Source organism: Aotus nancymaae, unplaced genomic scaffold (genome assembly GCF_030222135.1).
Source record: "Aotus nancymaae isolate 86718 unplaced genomic scaffold, 86718_ANA_hifiasm-v0.15.2.pri h1tg000077l, whole genome shotgun sequence".
NCBI lineage: Eukaryota > Metazoa > Chordata > Mammalia > Primates > Aotidae > Aotus > Aotus nancymaae.
Window position 1 is genome coordinate 7,827,951 of NW_026988492.1, and position 24,659 is coordinate 7,852,609.

Consider the following 24,659-nt stretch of genomic DNA (forward strand, 5'->3'; position numbering starts at 1 on the left):
CTGTGCTCTGAAAAATACTTCTGTGGAATTCTTGCCAAAAGTGCATAACCTGAATCTAACTGTAAGGACACACTGGACATATACAAATTGAGGGACATTCTATAAAATAATTATTTATGCTTCAAAAATGTCAAGGCCCTAAAAAGGCAAAGAAAGACTGAAGAATTGCTGATTAAAAGAGACTGAAGAGCCTCGACACGGTGGCTCACACCTGTAATGCCAGCACTTTGGAAGGCAAAGATGGGTGGATTACTTGAGGTCAGGAGCTCAAGACCAGCCTGCCCAACATGGTAAACCCCGTCTCCATCAAAAATACAAAAAAGTTAGCCAGGCATAGTGGCATAAGCCAGCAGTCCCAGCTACTCAGGTGGCTGAGGCAGGAGGATCACTTGAACCTGGGAGGTGGAGGTGGCACTGAGCTGAGATGGCGCCACTGTACTCTAGCCTGGGTGAAAGAGCGAAGTCTCTGTCTCAAAAATAAATAAATTATAAATTAGTTAATTAAATGAAATAAAAGAGGCTAAAGATAAATAACTAAATTCAATGTATGATCCTGGACCCAAAACAATTATTTGTCTTTTGCTTTATGGGACATTAATGGGACAATTGATAAAATCTGTGTATAGACAATAAAATTGTATCTATGTTCATTTAAAAAATACACATTAAAGTATGTAGACATTGAAGACATCATGTCTACAATCTATTCTCAAACTATTCTTTTTTTAAAAAAAGAATACTGTGTGTATGTAGAGAGAGAATGATAAAGCAAATGTGACAAACATTAACATTTGGAGTAATTTAGTAGGATACACAAGAATTATTTGTGCTATTTTTACAAATCTGTGAGTCTGAAATTTTTTCACAATAAAAAGTTAAAAATAGACATACAATAAATGAAAACAAATAAAGGCAGTTAAGAGAAACTCTTTATTTTCCCTAACAATAACGCTAGGATCATCTTTATTACATTCTCCTCATATCATGAAATTTTAAAGCTGAAAAAAAAAAAGCATTCTCTCTCCCCAAAACCTCCCAATTTACAGATGAAGTTAGTAAGTCAAGTGACTGCATCAAGATTACACCTAATTCAAGGCAAAGCTAAGACTAGCTCTGACTCAGCTCAGCTACCTTTCGACTATTCCAATTAGTCTCTTCATACCTTTATGTTGTTGTCTACAGTGTAAATATGTGATATCAAAATACTTACCTCTATCTTCTCATATATTTTCATAAATTAGTGTGACTAACCACTTTCAGGCAATCTAAATTTTACCTTTAAAAGGCATTTAAGTATCATTGCTCCTAACAATCCTTAATAACTAATATCAATACAAATATGAGGATAAGAATACATGTCAAACACTGTAGCAAATGCTGAATATACAAAATTAACACACTTTTTTAGGTCCATGACAGAGACCAAGTTTGTTATTCAATATTATAACCTCACCTCTCAGTAGCAGTGCCTGGCACATAATAAGTACTCAAATAATTGTTGTATAGTGCAAAATAAAAGACAATCCATAGTATAGGAAAGAAATGTGCGTATAGATAATCACATTATCAGTAGTTTTAGTAAAGTGCCATGAGACAACAGATGAAGTTATTTTATCTCGGTAAGATCTGGAAAAGCTTCAGAGATTTAATGATACCAAAATTAAGTTTTGAAGGACAAGTAAGATTTCAACAGACAAGGAGGCAGTGGGGCGGTGAGAGGAAGGTGGAAGGGTTTAGATTTAAAAGGCCAAAGGCAAGAAAATACTGTGCATTTTTACAGGATTTTTAAATATACACTTACCTATTGTTGCTGCAAGTTCTGGATCAAATGTATCATCTGTGAACCTCAAGAGCAGGCTGAAAGAAATATTAAAAAGACAGGTTAGGAATCTGAATTTTCTAATCATACGATAAATGTGTTCATGAATATTTGGTCACAAATTATTAGATGCAGATAAAAATAGGCCTGCTCCTAGGAATACTGCTTCAGAGCAGGTACACACAGAAGAATTAAATTACTAGAAAGGCAATTTAAAAATCCCAAAAGCAAAATAGTTTACGATTAAATATATTCCCCATGCTCTCCCACACAATCCTCCAAGTACAAAAGGTGGGGGTTGTTGGGGTTTTTTTTAACTGTTCTGGTATGTCCTTTTGAGAAAATGATATTAGCAGCATGTCATGCTTTAACTGACATAGATGAAAAGGGAAAAAATAGTCTCTTAGAATGCAACAAACTAAGAAATCTGATTGTGTAACCCACTCTGAATTCAAGCAAAAACAGAAATACATCAAAGCCTAGCATTCTGTAACATGCAGTATGGCTACTACCTAAGTGAGAAGAAAAGACGCAGTAAAAAGAGAGGTAAAAAGAAAGATCACAGGACAGAGTAGGAATACTGGGCAAACACTAGGTAGGGTGTATAAAACCAAGTAGGCAACTAGAGCTACTGAAGGCTTTTAAAGAAAGTTATGACAAGAACTGCTCTTTGTTTGGAAAAGTTAATGCCAACAAAAAAATGGAAGAAAATCAATGGAAGACAACTGCCACAGTTATGGCGAGAGAGAACAAAGGACTGAACCTAGGAAATGGTAAGAAACTAGAAAGGAAGGAGAAAAGCAAAAGACACCAGATTAGAAGGGTACTCTAAGATTTTGCATCTTCCAGAACTATTTTACTTACTATGAAGGAGAAGTGTCATTTATTAGAAGCTCTTCAAAACTAAAATCTAATCTTTTGTTAAAGCCCTTGATTTTAAAGTCATTCAATCTTCCCTCATACTAACTTCTCAAGTATAAGACTGTCCTAATTGACCTGTTTGCATGAATAAAATCAAAGAAACAGCATCAGATGTCTAAATTATAGAAAAATCTTAGGACTATTTTTATAGATTGTGATTATTGCTGGTCAAGGTATGTTTTGTCAACAGAGTTTTTGCAAAACATAATCGTCTCCTGGTAGTTTTCAAACCCAGTGTCATTAATTATATTTGAAGGATTAACTCCCTAAGTAGGTTTTGTTTTCTTGTGTTTACCATAAAACCAGAACCACAGAATCAAAGTAAAACAGAAGAGTTAAATTCTACATTTCACTAGTTAACATCTTGACTCTATTTACTTACTTCTAACATAGGTAACAATACAAATAAGACTTTTAAAGACTACCTATAAAAATGCTCTTCTCTCCCAACATACTCAGTTACTCATAATTTAAGAATAGAACAGATACATATCTATACGTGGTCACCACAGAAAATATTATCACAAAAACATAAGTTAACATAACCTTGTAGACTAGTTGTAATAATATAATAATAACAGAATAATGATGATATTGGGTATTAGTTATTGAACATATGGCAATGTGCAGACACAAAGCCAGAGGTTTTTCTTCCATAATTGCTCATCCTTATATGGCCCTTGTTATTAATGGTACTTTGTCAGGAGAGGCAAGGAATTGGTGGGATGGTGTGAAGCAACAAATTTTAATGCAAGCTCTAGGTACACATCAGATCTTAACCAGGGGTACTCTGGTATCCCAAAATGTTATTCTAAATGCTATGCATGCATTTTTCTAAGCAGAGAATCCATTTCTCTATTAGACTTTGAAAGGGGCAGAGAGTCCATTTCTCTATTAGATTTTGAAAGGAACTGACAATGTCAAAATAATTAAGAAGCACCCTTTCCTTTTCTTTTCTTTTCAAGAGACAGGGACTCACACCTGTCACGCCAGTTACTTGGGAGGCTAAGGTGGGAGGATTAGTGAGCTATGACTGTGCCACTGCATTCCAGCCTGATGCAGTGGCACAATCATAGCTCACTAATCCTCCCACCTTAGCCTCCCAAGCAACTGGCACGACAGGTGTGCATTACCACGGACGGCTAATTTTTTTATTTTTATTTTTTTTAGAAGCATGGCCTCGTTATGTTGCCCAAGCTGGTCTGGAACTCCTGGCTTCAAGTGATCCTCCTGTCTCAATCTCCTGAGTAGCTAGTATTACAGGATGAGGCATTGCACCTGGTAAAAGCAACATTTTTTTTTTCACCTGAGTGCATGTGGGCTAAGGACAAAAAGGGCGTTAGCCAAGCACCATTCTTATAGTATTGTATATTTACATCCTCATACTCTCAAAGTTAAAGGAGCAAAATGTTTTCCATGCAGAAGTAGAGATGGAAGGAGTAACTACCACCACAGCACTTAGATACACCAAATTTATAACAAACAGAGTGTGATTATGACTAATCTGCATTTTTTTAATTTACAAATGAAATTCACCAAAAAGAATGGGAAGGCAAGGGGCGTAAGAGGGACAGCAATTTAGATAATAGGTCTCTCTAATCCCTTCCAGTTCTTTAGCTCACCAGGCCTAGCCACAGAATCGGAGTCTTATACATTTAGGGTCTGAGAGGTTTCTATTCCAATCCCCTCACTTTTGAAATGAAGGCCTACAGCATTCAAGTATCACACACAAGGTCACACAAATGGCAGCCCCAGTTTCATAATCCTGATCTCCTGACTATTATCACATACCCTTCAGACTCTAACACTATGAAATACACTAGAAAGTAATCCACTAATTCAGATTAAAGATATCCTTTGTTTTCCCCCAACAACACAAGTGCTATCTCACTTCCACTAGCTTCAGCTCTGTAATGAAATAGAAAGAAATTTAGTTAAAACAAGACTTTAAGATCATAACCATGACAAATATTTTTGTACTAATTCACTTTTAAAGGCATAGACTTCTATTTTAGTAGAGTCATTTATTCTCATCTTATCCAGAAACGCAAGTGTTTAAGGTTGTTTTCCACAGCATATCACATAGGCCAATAATGTATATCTAGCTAGACAAATAAGACAACTTTCTCACTAAATGCAATCCTTTCCAGAAAGAGGTAAAGTATCAAAATTTTGCCAGAGCAGTTGATAATCCATCGCTATGTATTGAGAAAAAGTTTAAAACAGATTAGGCCCACATAAATTTGTTTTGGGGGCATGAACTAGGGAGACTGATAAATCCACTTAACAGACCTCACTCTACAAGGAGAATCTCAGTTAGGTGTCATGGCTCATGTCTGTAACCCCAACACTTTAGGAGGATGAGGCGGGAGGTTGGCTTGAGCCCATGAGTTTGAGACCAGCCTGGGCAACATAAGAAAATCCCATCTAGCGAAAAAATTTTAGAAGTAGGGCCAGTCATGGTGGCTCATGCTATGTTCCTAGCACTTTGGGAGGTTAAGGCAGAAGGATCTGATGAACTCAGGAGTTCGAGACCAGCCTGGGCAACACAGTGAGACCTCCTCTCTATAAAAAATAAAAAACACTAGCCAAGCATGGTGACTCGTGCCTATAGTCCCAGTTACTCAGAAGGCTGAAGTGGGAGGATCGCTTGAACCCAGGAGATTGAGACTGCAATGAACTATATGATCATGCCACTGCACTCCAGTATGGGTGACAGAACAAGACCCTGTCTCAAAAAAAAAAAGCAGAGGAATTTGTTTATATACTCCAGTTAACCTTCCAGAAAATTTTAACACACCCTAACTTGTCACCCATGCAATACATTTAGAAAAAATGCTAACGGACCATGTATTGGGTTGAACTACATGAAATGACAACCAGCCATTCTGACTTCAAAGACACTAATTTCCTAAGTGTGAACTTAAATGAGAACCATATCTCAAGGAAAAAAGGAGAAAAGAAAAAGAAAGCTCACAAGGCTATGAAATTCCTATGAAGACAACGTTTACTACATTACTTTTTAACCCTTAAATATGTATGTGCAATAACAGATGATCATTGTAAATAATTTTATTCATCCCTTTTACACACACACACTCACATACAAATTATACTTGTTTGCTAACCCATAGTATTTCATTATTCTATTCCTTGGTATGTGCAAATCCTTCATTCCAGTAGACACACAGTACATTAAATGAGGAATACTATGAAAATGTATTGTCAAACTTCAAAAATACACACAATTTCAGAATATATTACATAAGCTTTCAAATTCTGAAGTAGCTTTTTAAAAATTAAGGCTTTATGAAGTAATTTTTAAAAGTTATTTGAGGAGAGCTTTCATTCTATTTTGTAGAACGAAGGCTACTTCAACTTATAAAATATAAAAAATTATTATATGAAACGCACTATAGCCCCTGGAGTGTATATGTGGTTTAAGGATTAGGACGGCCTTGAACATAACCTACTCATAATCAGATGGCAAGAATGACTTCACCTGGAGAACTTTGTTCCAAGACCTAGATGAAATCACAACCCTCTAGAAACATCCACCTAGATCCATGTCTTACCTTATACTCAACTCCACTGTCAACATTATTTTCCCCAAGGAAAAAGTCAAAAAGGAAAATACAATACTAATTTTTTGTCTCCATAGGATGTGGCAAAATGAGAAATATCAATTACACTTCATTTTCAAAGGTGGTCCACAGCGGAAACACTCGGACCTTACACTAAAGTGAAATTTTCCAGCAGTCACAAGATCCAGGAGTTCTTTCACAGCCAACTAATCAAAAAGTAAGAGAAGCGACATGATGCTGGGCCCAAACAGGCCAGGAATGGGACCTACGGCGTCACGAAACTTCCCGAGGACATTATGGATTTAGAGAAGGCCCCACAGAAACCCTCAAGTGGGAAAGTTATGTGTACCGGGTCTCGGGGTGACAGGCATCCTGAACCCCGAGGGGCTCGAGGCGAGGTGCCCCCTGGCCGGATTCGGGACCAAACCTGCCCGCCACGCCCTGAGCTCCGTGCAGCAAACCCACCGGCCGATCGGCGGCCCTTGGAATCGTGTTTTCTCGGCGCCACAGGAGGGAGAGCGACACTGAGAACTTAGGCCTGGCAGAGGCCGGGAACCAGGCAGGCGCGGGTGGGGCGAGGGGCGCAGACGCCGCAGGAGAGCGCGGCCCAGAGGCCCAGGAGAGCGCAGCGGAGCCGGCCCGAGTCCAGCCTGCGCCTGCCACCGCCGTTTACAGTTCCCGTCGCGGCCCAGGAGACAGCAGCCACCGAGGCAGAAAGAGCTCAGCCACCCTCGCCACGGCCCGCACGCCCGCCTCACCTGGACTTGCCCACCCCACTCTCGCCGATGATGAGGATTTTCAGAGTGGTGAGCACGTCCTCGTCCATCCTGACCCCACTCCGCTCCTAGCCCAGCTGGCGGCCCCGGTGCGCCTCTCAGCCCTTCAGCAGGGGGAGCTGCTGCGCATGCGCTTCGCTACACGGCTGCCACCCTCCTTTCACACCGGGTGTACAAGCTGCCGAAGCCCTGGACGCCCCAGTTCCGCCTTGAGGTAGCTCCACGGCTGCGCAACCCAGAATTTCCGGCGTTTTTCCGGACTGCGTGTTCCTCCCCTGCGCAAGCGCAGGTGGGGAACGCTGCGTGTGTCTTCGTTGACTTATTCATGGGGTCTAGCTCCGCCCCAACCTTAACCTAACCCTCCTGTCGAGTCAGTGGGAAGACTGTCAGGAAAGTATCAAGCTGTTTTATTTCAGCAGCTGCTCATAACAGCTGCACTGCGGTGGGGAAAGCAGTGTGCTTGAAGCAGATTATCTTACATTTAGGTCCAACTCTACCTTATAACTGCCTCGTCATACTATCCAGCCTTCTGAGTCTTTCTTAATCTCAGAAAGACACAGTAACGCTTCTTAGAACATCTGCTTCTTATTGTTATGAAGATTACATGAGTTAATTTGTGAAGACAGATTGTTAACCAAAGTGCTCTATAAAAGGTGTGATCAGGTATTAATTTGCTGGCTTCCCCTCTGTTAGAGTGGAGAGCACCCTCCATATACTAATTATCTTGAAAGGAAGGTGTAGACTTCAGGTAGGTCAGGTGCTTATAAACTTCTGGTGGTACAACTTCAAGCCAACTCTTCCTCCTCGTAGGAACTGCTACACCCACACTGCAGAAAGTGTATGTCTATACCTTGCCTCCTACATTAACTTGTAAATTTTAGTGAAGGTACCAAACCTCATTCACAATACTTAGCACAGTACCCGGTACATGCCAGGCACTCAATAAACATCAGTTCTCTTATTTCCTTCTGCAACTAATGTCATATACAATAGATATTTGATTAAATAATACATATAAATTAAATTTTGAATGTTAGGAAATTAATTTGTTAAATAGCTGGAAAAGCTCTTATCCAAATGGCCTCACTTCCTTCAGGTCTTTGTTCAAATGTTGCATTCTTAACGAGGTCTTCCCTGTCCATTCTACTGAAATATGCAAATCCCTCCAGCATCTCTAGATGTCTTTACATTGTTTTTCTGCGTAGGACTTAACCACCCTCTGATACACTATATATTTTACTACTTTGTTAGAAGTCTCACGAAGGCAAGGAATTTTTGTTTTGTCTACTGGTATGTCCTCAGTATCTAGAGTACTTCCTGGAACATAATATGTGCTAAGTAAAGATATGCTGAATGAATTAATTGAATGAATGTTGTAGAGTTCATTCCTAAGCTTAGAGAGTAATGTCAATAAAACAACCTCCACTTCTCATCAAATAGCGCTAGAAACTTCAGTCAAGTCTATCTAGCTTACTTTTCATTATGACAGCAAGACCTTATTTATGAGGTTTACAGTATTGTCAAGCTCTCCTGCTGTGGGGTTCCCAGATCCCTAGAAATCCCTGAAAACCTTTCAGGGGGTTGCAAGATCAAACTATTTTCATAATATGTTATTTTTTTCATGTACTTCTCTCATGATAATATAATGGAGTTTTCCAGAGGGTATATATTAATAACGTGTACTAGCAAAACAGATTCAAGGAAGAACGAGTTATGTGAACTTATTGATTTTCTATTATATTAAGCCAGATATTAAAGGTATTTCCTAAAATGTAAAACATTGCCACTGTTCTCAATTTTTTTAAACTAGTTATTTTCATAAACATTTCTATTAACTGGTAATAGGTTTACTATTGTTTTTAAGCAAACTAACATATGTTTAAAATTTTCTCAGTTTTAATTTCTAGTAGGATAAATAAGAGATATAACCTTGTATCTCTTCGGGGTTCTTATAATCAAAAGCTCTTTCTGGTCCTCAATAATTTGTAAGAGTATACAATAATTTGTACAACCAAAAAGTTTGAGAACTATCACACTGTACTATTCACACCAAGATAAATACAAAAACAAAAACTTCATCAATAAATCCAGGGCTATCTCTTGCAACCTGTAACACTGTTGATGAACTTTAGCAATATCATTTTCTCTTGGATATCTTCCATCTCTTGGCCATTTCCTCTCTTACTTTATTTTTTTAAGAGTTGGGATATAATTATGTTTCCCAGGCTGGACTCAAACTCCTGGGCTCAAGGGATCCTCTTGCCTTAGCTTCCCAAATGGCTGGGACTACAGTCACATTCCACCATGCCTGGTTTAAGGAGGAGTTCATTTTATTATTTAATTATTTGGGTGAAAACTTGGGGATTTGAGAGAGAAGGGTTAGAAGTAAAGTCTGTGGGAAAGGTAGCTGAAATGTCATTTTGACCACTTGGGTGGGGTTTTAGCCCTACGATTAGAGGGCTCAGGGTCAAGAGCTGGAGTAGCCACTTTCGGCTTTGCAGCTTTACACAAGCAGTGCTGTCTGAGGGCCCATGGGACAGTATAGCTGGCTGAGAAGAAGGTCATCGTTCTGTTATTTCCATTTGACTTCAGACTCATTTTCTCACCCTCTCTATTATAATCCACACAATATCACCTTCTACCAAGGAACTTATTTTACAGCAGAAGTGTGGCCGTGGGCTCATGCATGCTTTTGGACTTCACTGGTGTTATCACCAGACCACAGCATAGGAAGTAGCTAGTCTGATAGACAGTGGGATGGACCAATGCCCACTCAGTTAAGGTTCCAGCAGGGAGATAATACTCTGTAAGGTTGCACTGTTGCTCTATAAGATGTAGTAAAAATTTTAAACCTGCAAACTACATTTACAAAACATAACATATGTTCCTCATTGACAGCATGTAAGTCAAAGTGATATGTTTTTGATGTTTTTGATCAGGTTTTGGAAATTTCTCCATATTCCATGTTTCTGAGGCTTATTATGAGTAGTTGTTGAATTTGTTCAAAGGCTTTTTCTGTATCAATTGATATGAACATGTGGCCTGTTAATATGGTGAATTTTACTGTATTGATTTTTGACTATTGAACCAGCATCACATTCCTAGATAAACCCTAGTTAGTTTTGTGTACTATTCTTTATACATATTATAGGATTCAACTTGCTAATATTTTCTTAAAGATTTTTATGTCTATGTTTATAGGAGTTATTGATCTGTACTTTTCTTTGTCTGTATTTTCTTTTTTCTTTTCTTTTTTTTTTTTAGATAGGGTCTGGCTCTGCTGCCCACACTAGAGTGCGGTGGTGCAGTCTCAGTTCACTGCAGTCTTGACCTCCTGGGCTCAAGTGATCCTCCCACCTCAGCCTTTCCAGTAGCTAAGACCACAGGCATGCACCCCCACACCTAGCTAATTTGTTTGTTTGTTTGTTTTTGTAGAGACAGGGTCTCATTATGTTGCCCAGACTGGTCTCTTGCTTCTGACCCCAAGTGATCCTCCCACCTGGGCCTCCCAAAGTGCTGGGATTACAGGCATGAGTCACCACGCCCAGCCTACTGTCCATTGTCTTTGTCTAGTTTTGGTATCAGTGCAATGCTGACCTCATAAAGTTAGTCAGGGAGTCTTTTCTATTTTCTAAAAGAGATTTTGGAGAATTGACCTAAACTCAAACTTAACTCTTCCTTAAATGTTTGTAAAATTTACCAGTGAAAGCATCTGGATCCAGTGCTTTATTTTTTGGAAAGTTGTTATTGATTTAATTTCTTTAGAAGTTGCATGGAATTGGCCTTATTCCTTCTTTGTATGTTTGGTAAAATTTACTGCCAAAACTATTTGAGCCTGGAGATTTCTTTCTCAGAAAATTTTCAACTGAGAATAATTTACAATAGTCACAGGACTATTGGATTATCTATTTTAACTTGGTCAGTTTTGGTAGTTTGTGTTTTTTAGAAATTATTCTTATTCAACTAAGCTGTCAAGTTTATGTGAGTGAAGTTGTTTATTATCCTTTTAATATATGCAGGGTATGTAGTGATTTCCCCTATTTCTTCCCTGATGTTGATAATTTGGACTTCACACTTTTTTTGTGTGTCACTCTTGCTAGACAGGGATTTATCAAATTTATTGATCTTTTCAAAGAACCAACTTTTAGTTTTATTTACTTTTCTCATTTTTCTGTTTTCAATTTTATTGATATCTATTCTTTCTCTTTTTTATTTCCTTCTCCCTGCTTGCTTTTTGTTCTTCCAGTTTTACATAAGGAAGTTTGGTTGATTTGGCATCTTTCTTCTAATAAAAGTATTTAATGACAAAATTTCCACTAAGCACTGATTTAGCTGCATCCTACAAATTTAAATATGATATATTTTTATTTATTTCATAGATTCCTGTAACTTCCCCCTCTTCCATTATGGCTGTCTTATACATTACATCTACATTCATTGAAATCCCCACCAGCCATTATAACCATACAATGGATTCACTTTGCCTGCTGCCTAGACAGAGCCAATTTATCAAGACAGGGGAATTGCAATGCAGAAAGAGTCACTCATGCAGAGCTGGCTGCTCCTGAGTCCAAGCAATCCTCCTGTCTCAGCCTCCAGGGTAGCTGAGACTACAGGCATCTGCCACCATACCTGGCAATAATTTCTGTTAAATAAAAATGATAGGAGGTCACTTTTTTGAACTAAGCTCTTGCTCTAGGACCCAAAAGACCAGACTAAAAATCAAAATGGAGTCATCCATGCTACAGTTGCATGTCACCAAACCCAAACTAAATTGTTATCTGAACTTCAGGGAAATCACAAGAGACATAACAGCAACCTTCAATCCATATAATAATGAAGTTTCCTCTGCTTAAATCCTTACACAAAACAAGTAGCCTAAGAAATCTTATACTGTTTTCCATAGTGGCTGTGCTAATTTATGTTTCCACCAACAATAAGAGTTCCCTTTTCTCCACATCCTTGCCAGTTTCCCTTTTCTCCACATCCTTGCCAGTGTCTGGGTTTTGTTTTGTTTTGTTTTTGTCTTAATAGCCATTTAAGTGGGGTAAGATAATATCTCCTTGTGGTTTTGATTTGCATTTCCCTGATGATTTGTGATGTTGAGCATTTTTTCATGTACCTGTTAGTCATTTGTATGCCTTCTTTTGAGAAATATCATTCATGTCTTTTTCCCACTTCTTAAGGAGATTATTTGGTTTTTTGCTACTGAGTTGTTTGAGTTCCTTGTACATTCTGGATATTAGTCCCTTGTTGGATGAATAGTTTGTAAATATGTTCTTTCATTCAACAGGTTCTCTTGATTGTTTCCTTTGCTGTGCAAAACCTTTTAATTTAATATTACCCTATTTATTTATTTTTTGGTTTTATGCCTGTGCTTTCGAGGTCTTAGCCATAAAATCTTTCCCTACACCAGTGTTCTGCAGTATTTCTCCCATGTTTTCTTCCAGTAGTTTTATAGTTTCGGGTCTTGAATTAATCTTTAATCCATCTTGAGTTGATATTTGTATATGGTGAAAGATGGTTCCAGTTTCATTCGTCTGCACATGGATATACAATTTCCCTAGCACCATTTATTGAAGAGGGTGTCTTTTCCATAATATATGTTCTTGGCACTTTAGTTAAAATTCAGTTGTCTCTAAATACATGGATTTATTTCTGGGTTCTCTATCTTGTTCCATTGATGTAAGTGTCTGTTTTTATACCAATACCATGCTGTTTTGGTTACTATAATCTTGTAATATATTTTGAAGTCTGGTCGTGTGCTTCTAGCTTTATTCTTTTTGCTCAGGATAGCTTTGGCTATTCAGATTCTTTTTTGATTGCACATAAACGTTAAGATTTTTTTTATTTCTGTGAAAAAATGATACTGGTATTTTGATAGGGAATGCATTGAATCTGTAGATTGCTTTGGTCAGTATGATGATTTAAACAATATTAATTCTTCCAATCCATGTGCATCAGATGTCTTGTTTGTGTCCTTTTCAATTTCTTTCATCAGTATTTGGCAGGTTTTCTTATAGAGCTCTTTCACTTCCTTGGTTAAATTTATTCCTAGGTATTTATTTTATTCTGTAGTTATTGGAAATGAGATTGCTTTCTCGATTGCTTTCTTAGTTCATAATTGATGTGTAGAAATACTACTGATTTGTGTATGTTGATTTTTTAACCTGTAATTTTAGTGAATTTTTTTTATCAGATCTCAGAGTTTTGGGGTAGAAAAACTGAAACTTGAACTTCTTTATGTTTCTGCAATCCCACTACTGGGTATTTATTCAAAGGAAAAGAAGTCAATATATCAAAGGGATGCCTTCACTCTTGTATTTATTGTAGCACTATTCACAATAGCAAAGACACAGAATCAACCTACATGTCCATCAACAGATAAATGGATAAAGAAAACATGTTACATGTACACAATAGACTATTACCAGCCATAAAAAATAATGAAATCCTGTCATTTGCAGCAATGTGGATGGAACTGGAGCTAATTATGTTAAGTGAAATACACCAGGCTCAAAAAGACAAGTATCAAATGTTCTCACTCATATGTGGGAGCTAAATCAGTTGATCCCAAGGATGTAGAGTATAATGATAGATACCAGAGGCAAGGAAGGCTATGTGCTGGGAGTAAGGGAATAAACAGAGATTAGTTAATGAAACAAACATATGTTTAGATAAAAGGAATAAGGTCTAATGATCAATAGTGGAGTAGGGTGACTATAGTTAACAACTAGGTATCATATATTTCAAAATAGCTAGAAGAGACAATTTGAAATGTTCTCAAAATATGGAAATGATAACTACTCAAAATGATGAAGACCTGAAGTGCCCTGACTTAATTATTACACATTCTGTGCATGTAACAAAATATCCTATATACCCAATAAATACATACAAATATTATATATCAATAAAAAATTTTAAAACATATTCAAAGTAGCCTGAAGTATCCTGATATTAACTAATCAGTTATTTTTCTGTTGTTCTCTCTCCCTGTCCCAGGCTTACAACAACAAAAAAGTAGCTTTGAAATGACTAATGTGCTCTTTGTTCTTTGCTTCTGTTTTCTGCAGCTCTTCTCTGTCTGTAAAGCCAACCTCTTCTTCTCAGCTCATCAGAACATTTATTCTGTTTTATAGAATGAAGTATTGCCCTATTCTAGAATTGCAATGAAGCTAATTGAAATCTTTGAAGTTGTCGTAATTTTGATCTTTTAATATTTCAAAATCTGCATCATCTCAGCACTGGAATCTGCTTATTGTCTTTTTAAGTTGTTCCTGATTCTTTGTAAACTGAATAATTTTGGATTATATTCTGAACAGTTTACATATTGTGTTATGAGACTTTGAATCTTATTTAAACCCTATGCAGAATATTGACATTTTGTTTAAGCAAGGAGCCTATCTGACTGGGTTCAGGAAACAAATTTCAATCTACCTTTTTCAATTTTCAACAGTTTTGCAGGACTATTGGATCCATCCAATATATGCACTACCCAGTGGCCAATTTGGCATAAGAGCAGCTATCTTTGGTATGCTGAATAGGATTGGACCCAATTGTGTGAGCTTGGTAATTAATCCTTGATAGTTACCCCTGCTCTGCCATGAATGTTTATAACCAAGCCCATGTCCATGGGCTCAGTCATAATAGAGTCAGGAGGCAGACAAATCCAAGACAGACAGGGGTAGGTCCCAGTGGAAACCTAACCTTCAAGCCAAAGACAGTCTCGGGTAAATCCTCAGACCAGATTGAGAATCTCTCTTCCCATTTGGCACACTTTCCTCTGATGGATCTCCATCCTTCACCCGTTTTAGATAAACCTACCCTTTCCTAATTGGTTTTCTACACTGCTGTGCCCACCTTTGAGTGGTGCCTTTGTTTTAGTCTTTTTTTGCATACTCACAAACCTCCCCATTCTGAGCCCATAAAAGCCCCAAACCTAGCCACATTGAGAGAGAGACCACCCAACTTTGGATGAAGGATCACTGTCACATTCCCTATCTGCTGAGAGCTGTTTCATTGCTCAGTAAAATTATTCTCCACCCTTCTAACCCTTCAATTGTCAGAGTAACCTCATTCCTCTTGGATGTGGGACAAGAACTCAGGACCCAACAAATAGAGGTACAAAGAAGGCTGTAATACTGTGGCCCTCTGCCCTCCACCATCAACTCAATTATATTTTCAAAGGAGTATCTATTTAGGAATAGGCTACCTCTCCCTCCCCCAAACCAACAATGAGCCAACCCAGCACCATATCAAAATCTCTTGCCCTGCTGTTCTCATGTAAGGGTACTCATGGCAAGCATGCCTATAGCTCCAGTGCATAAGGAGGTGTTGGCAAATACATACCATGGGAAGTCTAGGCCCCTACCTAACTCTCCTATCTACAGCACTCGGAGAGTCAGGGCTTCTCTACTCACAGTGCCAGGGTTTCTCAGTGCATTATAGATCAGGCCAGCTGGCTGGAATCTGCTTCCGGCTTCACTCCTGCCAGCCCCATTGCCTGGGGGCTGTGTCCTGTTCTTTTTCTCTAGTTTTGGGAGAATTCTTAGAACAACCTGGCTCTGTTTCTAACATTCCCACTGCTCCTGTTTCAAAGCATGCTTGTATCCTTGTCTTTTAGATTAGGTTCTCCTTGCTGATAAACTGAACTGAATCTGTCCACGTCTGTTAGTTTTGGTCTTTTGTTGATAGGACAATTCTCCCACTTTCTATTTATGATACTTTTGTATCTGCCTTTTTCCTTAATGCATTGACTAGCATATCAGAAAAAATAATAGCAACAATAACATGCATCACTTTTTTCCCCTAATTTTAATGAGAATATCTGTAGAGCTTCACCTATGGTTTGTCATTTCTGATAAGTTATTAATCCAATGTATTATGCTGGATTTTGAAGTGGATTTGTCATATTATTCTATCCTAAGATTCATCTTGATTCATCTTGGTAAGTGATTTATTTATATACTGTTAAATTATATTTTCTGACATTTTACTTATGAGTTTGCATATGTAGACATATTCCCAAGGTGATACCAATTTATATTTCCCTTTAAGTCACTGTCACTTAGATACAGGAGAGCACAGCAGGCATTGTTTTAAGATAATCATTGATATAGTTTACACACAATTCTTTATGGAATGCTAAATAGCTATTGTTTCCTATTACCCCAAATCTATTTATCCTGGTTCAGTTAACACACTCCTATTTTCCTTGGGAAACCTCTCTCTTAATGTCCGTTGAAAGAAGCTGATCTCCTATCTCACCAATTCCAGAGGGTGCCCATCAAAAAGGTCCAGCTAATCAGCTCACTCCCTGCATGAAAATGATGTAATTCAAGGATGGGTACATTATTCAATGGGGTGAAATTCTAGGACTCTTATAGAAACTTTGAGAAGAGAGAAGCCCATTTTGCAAGAGATGCCAACAGGTTAAGATAGGGCCCTGGAGGTATTAGGAGACCTCTAGCTATTGAGAATGAAGAACCTAAATAAGAATAGCACCTAGAGAGAAAAAAGTAGCTCCAAAAGCTGGAGACAGCTCCTGATACCACCACTGGATTCCCTGGATTGAGTCAGACTTACAGCCAGATACACATAGATCTTTCTGTGACATGAGCCAGTGGATTCCCTTTATAAAGAAAATTATGAAATATTTTAAACATATATGTCTGTGGAGAATAATGTGAATAACCAGTTTTATCAAATGTATTAAGCATCAAATATTATGTGTTATTAATGTGAAGCACTAAACATTAAAGACAGGATCAAGAGCCCCCTATGTGCTCCTCCCTGATCCAATCTATTATTTTCCTCTCACCCAGACACAATTGGTGTGGTTTGGCTTTGTCCTCATTCAAATCTCAACTTGAATTGTATTTCCCAGGATTCCCACGTGTTATGGAGGGACTCAGGGAGAGGTAATTGAATCATGTGGGCAAGTCTTTCCCATGTTATTCTCATGATAGTGAATAAGTCTCACGAGATCTGATGGGTTTATCAGCCATTTCTGCCTTTGCTTCTCCCTCATTTTCTCTTGCTGCCATGATGTAAGAAGTGCCTTTCACCTCCCACCATGATTCTGAGGACTCCCAGCCATGTGGAAACTGTAAGTAAAATTAAACCTCGATTTCTTCTCAGTCTCAGGTATGTCTTTATCAGCAGTGTGAAATGGACTAATACAGTAATTATTGTCATAGATTCAGTACTCGTCATGCCCATACATGATGTTATATTTTTACCTGCCTATTTATGCATCCTGAAACTTACAGAATTTTAAACTTTATTATTTTATCCAAATATACAATTACTTCTACAACTTGCCTTTTTCATGCAGGGGGTTTAACTATGTTTTGGGTGTTTAACTATGTTGAGATATGTGCTGTAGTTCATTTAAAGTGCTGTATTCTATGGCCATAATCAAAAAATGGTAGATGCTGGCATGGATTCAGTGAACAGGGAACATTTCTACACTGCTGGTGGGAATGTAAACTAGTACAACCACTATGGAAAACAGTGTGGAGATTCCTTAAAGAACTAAAAGTAGAACTACCATTTGATCCAGCAGTCCCACTACTGGGTATCCACCCAGAGGAAAAGAAATCATCATACGAAAAAGATACTTGCATGCACATGTTTATAGCAGGACAATTTGCAATTGTAAAAACGTGGAACCAACCCAAATGCCCATCAATCAACAAGTGGATAAAGAAACTGTGGTGTATATATGTGATGAAATACTACTGAGCCATAAAAAGGAATGAATTAACGGCATTTGCAGCAACCTGGATGAGATTGGAAACTATTATTCTAGGTGAAATAACTCGTATGATAATCAAACATCGTATGTACTCACTCATAAGCTATGAGGATGCAAAGGCATAAGAATGACTTCAGGGACTCAGGGAGGAAGAGTGGGAAGGGGGTGAGGAATAAAAGACTACAAATAGTGTGCAATGTATACTGCCTGGGTGAGGGGTGCACCAAAATCTCACAAATCACCACTAAAGAACTTATATAACCAAACACCACCTGATCCTCAATTACCAATGGACATAAAAAATTTAAAAATAAAACTAAAAATAACAATGTGCTGTATTCTATATTCCACAAAGCTGTGTGTTCATCAGTTCTTTCACTCTCTGGTGTTTCTGTAGGGGATCAAAATATGCAACCCCAAAATATACTACTTTGGCATATGGATTATTTTGAGCCAAAAACATGTGAGATCTAACAGCTGCAGAAAGAATCCTCCCCATAGCTAAAACCAGAAGCTTTCCAGAAATGAAGATTGCCATAAGTGGCCTTTCCTGGAGAAGTTTTATGGTCATGAAGAAGATGAAAAATGGGTGTCAAGATGAACCTTCACAAACAAATCCTGCTCCATTTGCTTCCCCCATATATTTACCTTCCCATAATTTTCAGACCTTGAAAGCCTAAAGCTTCTTCCTTTCTTTTCTCCATAAATGTATTGTCCTTTGTTAAGATGTTATATAAGCCCAGGTTCTAACCACCCCTTTGGGTTACTTATCACTGGGTTTCTCTTGCATGTATGCATGCTGCACATGTTAATAAACTATGTTTTCTTCACGTTAATCTGTATTTTATCAGTCTAATTCACAGGTCCCCAGTTAGAGAACGTAGGAAGGTAAAGAAAATTAAGGTTTTCTTCCTCTCCTACATTTCCAATATTTTGCCAGTATACTCTCTTTTCCTTTAAGCCAGATTAAATTTGGGTTCCCCTTACTTGCCAACCAAAGAGTCCTTATTGGTCCATTCAGAAAATCTCTAAAAGCTCCCAATATTACTCTCCCTTCAAGAAGCCTAAAATCCCTGACATTACAGTCAATCCTAGCTAAGGCATTGTATTTGTAAAACTCTCACAAAGTGAAGGTATTATACAGGAAGAACCAAAGATGAACTCATCATATTTTGCACAGAGCATAGAACTGTTACTAATTAGGAGATAGGCAGCTATCTCCAAAAAGAAGACAGGGCTCTGGATGGAGAACAATAGATAACTACTTTCATATGAGACTTTGAAGGAGAAGGACAGGTCTGAGCTGCATGGTAACTGGGGAAGACTTGGGGAATCCAGGGTTGGGATAAGAGCACCAAGCATTTAAGAAGAGTTAATGGCTTTACCTTAGAGAGGAGACATGAAGTATCAGCTTTGCTTATTAAAGGTAGCAGCATCTAATTGGACAGTTTCAAATCTTCATTCAGTCATTTACTGTCTGAATGATGAGGCAAGTCATTCAAGTTTTTGAGCCTCAATTTCTTTATTTGTAAAATGGAATGAATTATACCTACATTTAAGGGTTGATTGCATCATTTAACACAATTAATATATAATTTCTAGAAACTAGCACCTCTTCAATAGATAATGGTTATTATCATTATCATTAATTTAGCCAGTCCCATCAAAGATAGTTAAATCAATGACAGTGATTCCCCTAGGGGTTGTACTATGAAGGGCTGACTTGAGAACCTGGGTTCAAAGCCGGGCTTAAAGGTAAGAAGTTTATCAGAAAGTTTATTTTTTCTTCTAGCAAAGGTGACCCGAAGAAGGTACAATTTAGTGCTAGAGAAGACTGGGCTTATCCTGGGAGTGGATGCTAATGATCAGATCTCCATCCAAGGTGATCTGATCATTCTCACCCAGTGCTCAACAGAAGTAAATTGGGATATAATAGAAGTGTTCTGCCAGTTTCTAACAACTAAAGGATAGTCTCTTAATGTGAAAAAAAAAATGGTGCCCTATCCAATGCTTAAGAGGTACAGAATCAAGCTTGAAATAAATTTGATCATCTTGAGAATGTAGTTCTCTCAGAGTTGCTGACATGTCTAAAACTGAGATGGAAGGGAGCTTCAAGGAGAGGGTGAGAAGTTGCACTGTTTTTCAACCTGAGTCACACTTTAGAGACACCTAGAACTTAAAGCTGTCGATGTTGGATGCCATCCCTCAAGAAAGTCCCATGCCTTTTTTAAAGCATGAATTTTAAAAAATATTTATTTAGATAATTCTAATATGCTGCCAAAGATGAGATCCAATGGGTAGAGAATTCCTTGTTCTGGATGCTGGTGACACAGGTATGTTCAGTTTATAAAAATAGGTAGGTATACTTACGAATTGTTTACTTTTCAATATGTATTTTACACTTCAGTACAGAGTATGACAAGCATTAAAAACTAAGTAACCACTGCTTCCTTTCAGCATGTATATGGATGATGGCTAGATGATTCTTATCAATGGGAAAATAAACGTCCATATTGGATTCTTCCACTTACAGAGCTTGGGAGGAGTTACACAAGGAAAGGATTACCGAAGAAAGAAGGAAATTGCAAAGTGTTTGCCAGTTCTTCAGTACTACCCAGGCGTAAACAGGTGGTCTAGCAAAGTGATGAATGTGTTTTCAAACATGCAGAAGGTGGACAGACCTCAACATGAGGAAGGAGCAGACAACTCATTGCTCTACCCTATAATTAAATAGATTCTAATTTAGGAGAGAGCTAAAGGTGAAGGGACCTGGATAATCACGGAATAAGAGGGGATACTGAGAGAGAGGATTGCTTAGGCTGTGTGATGGCAGATTGCAGCTTGGGAAAAGATGCCCATACAGATTGGGAACGCATTCTGAAGATGTGATGGCCAGAGGACTTTTAAGAAAAGAGGAATCTAATATGTAATTTCGAATTTGTTTATGTGGCTGCAATGAAAACCCCATTCATTGAGTCAGACCCTTGGTAACATCTGCTATCTTAGCTACCCTGCTACCCACCTGTTTTATTTATTTATTTATTTATTTATTTTATTGATTTATTTTGAGACAGGGTCTCACTCTGTCACCCAGGCTGGAATGCAGTGGTGTGACCTCGGCTCACTGCAGCCTCTGCCTCTTGAGTTCAAGCGACACTTCTGTCTCAGCCTCCTGAGTAGCTGGGATTACAGGCAGGCACCAACACGCCGAACTAATTTTTGAATTTTTAGTAGAGACAGGGCTTCACCATGTTGCCCAGGCTGGTCTTGGACTTCTGACCACAGGTGATCCACCTACCCTGGCCTCCCAAAGTGCTGGGATTATAGGCATGAGCCACTGCACCTGGCCCCGACCTGCTTTACAATATGCCTAGGTACAAACCAGACAGAGGTGGAAGGATACCGTAGCTTAGTGAGCCAAAGACACTAAGTTGATTCGGTTATTTTAGCTTCAGTTTTTTTTTAATGATGATACATGCCTTGCTGATTTGGAGCCAGACACTTAAACTGTAAAATGGAAAAATGTGATACCCCTGTAAAAATGACCATGGCTCTTCTGATATGGCTAGTTCTGACACATAGATCATAATTGCTACTTACCCCAGCTGTGATGTGGGTTAAAGAGTAGTAAATCTTGAAGTTAGATGATAGGCTGTATTCTCGGGAAAGCTACGTAACTTTTCTTTTCTTTTTTTTTTTTTTGAGACAGATTCTTGCTCTTTTGCCCAGGTTGGAGTGCAGTGGCTCTATCTTAGCTTATTGCAACCTCCACCTCCCAGGTTGAAGCGATTCTCTTGCCTCAGCCTTCCGAGTAGGTGCGATTACAGGTGCCCATCACCACATCTGGCTAATTTTAAAAGTATATTTTTAGTAGAGGCAGGATTTCACCATGTTGGCCAGGCTGGTCTTGAACTCCTGACCTCAAGTGATCAGCACACCTTGGCCTCCCAATATGTTGGGATGACAGGCATGAGCCACCGTGTTCAGCTACTTAACATTTCTAAGTTTGTTTTCTCTTGTGTAAAATTTGGGAAAATAACTTACACACAGAGATTCTGTGAGACCTAAATGAAAGGATATATTTGAAGCCAGTCCTTTATCAGACAGCATATAGTAAATACTCAACAAATATTAACTCATTTTCTTTTTTCTCATCCATATTAAGGTATATAGAAATCTTTTATAAATTACAAAGTGTAATACAAACAATTGTTTTAAAAAATTAGTGATAACTAAAATTTTGTTGACTGATATTTGCAAAGCAGATTCCTTCCTAACAATTAATTTCAAGAAGTAGAAAGTATTTTCGTACCATAAGTTAAATTAATGGTTTTAGTGCAGTGATTTTTAACTGGGAGCAATTTGGCCTCCCAAGGGTCATTTGGCAACGTCTGGGGACATTTCAATAATCAAAGCTTGGGGAATTCTACTGTCCTCTAATAAGGACAGGACAGAGACGCTGTTAAATATCCTACAATACACAGGACAGGCTCCCACAACAAAGAATTATCCAGCTCAAAATGTGAATGGCCTCACTGTTGAGAAACAGTTTTGGTGGCAAGGCAAGATAATCCGGTTAGTCTTGATATCAATATTGTTGAGTACCTACACACACATCAACATCTCTTATCCTTAAAGTTCCCCTTCTTAGCCTGTGAACCCTCAAAAAGAATAAGAAAATTCACTTCTAAGGTGACCCTGTTCTTAGATGTTCAGGAATATCAACCATGAGCCTGTAATATCAATGCAAAGCTTGTGTACTGCCCCAGGAAAGTCAAGAGAACTCTCTCACTAGACACTCTCCTCCACACCCCATTAAAAGATGCATTATATTTTGTACAGTGTTACCACCTTTAAAACCTGTACAGTCCTGCCTGTCTTAAGCAGTAAATCAAATTCCACAGTACTGAGCTCATTGTATGATTCAACAAGGTGAATGGAGCTCTTTCCAGTAGAGAAGGTAATTGCTTCAGAATAAGAACCTGCCTTCACAGCAATCCTGAATCTTAATTTTGAAATCAGAATGAGATGATTCAGAGCTAGTGAAAAGATTGTTCAGAATCATTTCTGTTATTGCTAAGTAAATGTTCTTCCCGGCTATGAATCTAACAGAGGGTGGAGCTAGTAACCTGGGGCAATGAAGCTATTGGTATTGTGCTGTCCAGCTGCTTCATCTCCCACCGTCCATGCTACTCCTGCTGCCGTCTTATCCCTGGCTCCATGATAGAACCCAGAGGTCCTACAACAAAGTCAGAGCTGGGTCAAGGGCAAAGGATGCTGGGAAAGCTGTGTGTAACAAGCAGCAGAGTTGCTCTAGAATGTGGTGATAATTATTCTATAATTTACTTTGTATTTTCACAACACATTACTTTTGGAATTTTTTGTTTTTGTTTGTTTGTGTGTATGGTTGTGTGTGTGTGTGTGTTTTTTTTTTTTTTTTTTTTTTTTTTGGAGAAAAAGTCTCACTCCGTGGCCCAGGAATGAGTGTAGTGGCATGATCTAGACTCAAGGCAACCTCTGCCTCCCGGGTTCAAGCAATTCTCCTGCCTCAGCCTCCCTAGTAGCTGGGACTATAGGGATGCACCACCACATCCGGCTGTTTTTTGTATTTTTCATAGAGACAAGGTTTCACCATGTTGACCAGGCTGGTCTCAAACTCTTGACCTCAGGTGATCCGCCTGCCTTGGCCTCCCAAATTGCTGGGATTACAGGCTTGAGCCAACGCACTAAGCCCAACACATAACTTATTTGATCATTCCAACAACCCAACAATGTAAATAAAATAAATATCTTTATCCCTAGTTTACAGATTAAAAGAAAAAAACTCTATAAATGTTAAATGTCTTATTTTAAATCCTACAACTATTAAGTATCTAGAGAGTCAGATGTGGTGGCTCATACCTGTAATCCCAACTTTTTGGGAGGCTGAGGTGGGAGGATCACTTGAGCCCAGGAGTTCAAGGCCAGCCTGAGCAACATAGGAAGATCCTGTCTTTACAAAAAAAAAAAAAAAACTTAATTAGTTGAGCCTGGTTCTAGCTACTCAAGAGGCTGAGATAGAAATATCGCTTGAACCCTGGAGTTTGAGGCTGCCATGAGCTATATGATTACACCACTGCTCTCCAGCTTGGGCAATAGAACAAGACCCTGTCTCAAAAAAAAAAAAAAAAAAAGTATCTAAGATCCAAGCCTTCTGTGATGGTAAATACCGAGTGTCAACTTGATTGTATTGAAGGATACAAAGTATTGTTCCTCAGTATATCTTTGAGGGTGTTGCCAAAGGAAATTAACATTTGAGTCAGTGGACTGGGAGAGGCAGACCCACCCTCAGTCTTGGTGGGCACCATCTAATCAGCTGCCAGCATGGCTAGAATAAAGCAGGCAGGAGAAGATGGAAGAGCAGACTTTGTAAGTCTTACGGCCTTCATCTTTCTCCCAAGCTGAATACTTCCTGCCCTCAAACACCAACTCCAAGTTCTTCAGCTTTTGGACTCTTGGACCTACACCAGTGTTTTCCCAGGGACTCTTGGGCCTTTGGCCACAGACTGAAGGCTGCACTGTTAGTGTCCCTACTTTTGAGGTTTTGGGACTCAGACTGATCCACCACTGGCCTCCAACTTGCAGATGGCCTATCGCAGGACTTTACCGTGCGATCGTGTGAGTCAAATCTCCTGAATAAACTCCCTTTCATACATATATCCTATTAGTTCTCTCCCTCTAGAGAACACTGACTAATACACCTTCCAACTCCTAAGAGTTCTTTACACTTACAGTACACGAAAATATAGTTTGTGGTC

At 38.6% G+C, this 24,659-nt stretch overlaps 1 protein-coding gene across 2 annotated transcripts in view; it reads right to left on the reverse strand.

Moving 5' to 3' along the window:
• The window catches only part of RAB18 (RAB18, member RAS oncogene family), a 34,822-nt gene extending 27,529 nt beyond the window's left edge, over nt 1-7,293 (reverse strand). Inside the window, exons 1-2 of one of the 2 annotated variants that reach the window (XM_064368563.1) lie at nt 7,083-7,293; nt 1,802-1,857 (exon numbers count right to left, since the gene is read on the reverse strand). In XM_064368563.1, coding sequence (XP_064224633.1) covers nt 1,802-1,857; nt 7,083-7,150 — 124 coding nt within the window. In that variant the 5' untranslated portion in view covers nt 7,151-7,293. The remainder of the gene's footprint in view (nt 1-1,801; nt 1,858-7,082) is intronic. The other variant, XM_012474201.2, reaches the window with a different exon arrangement.
• Between the last annotated feature and the right edge of the window lie 17,366 nt (nt 7,294-24,659).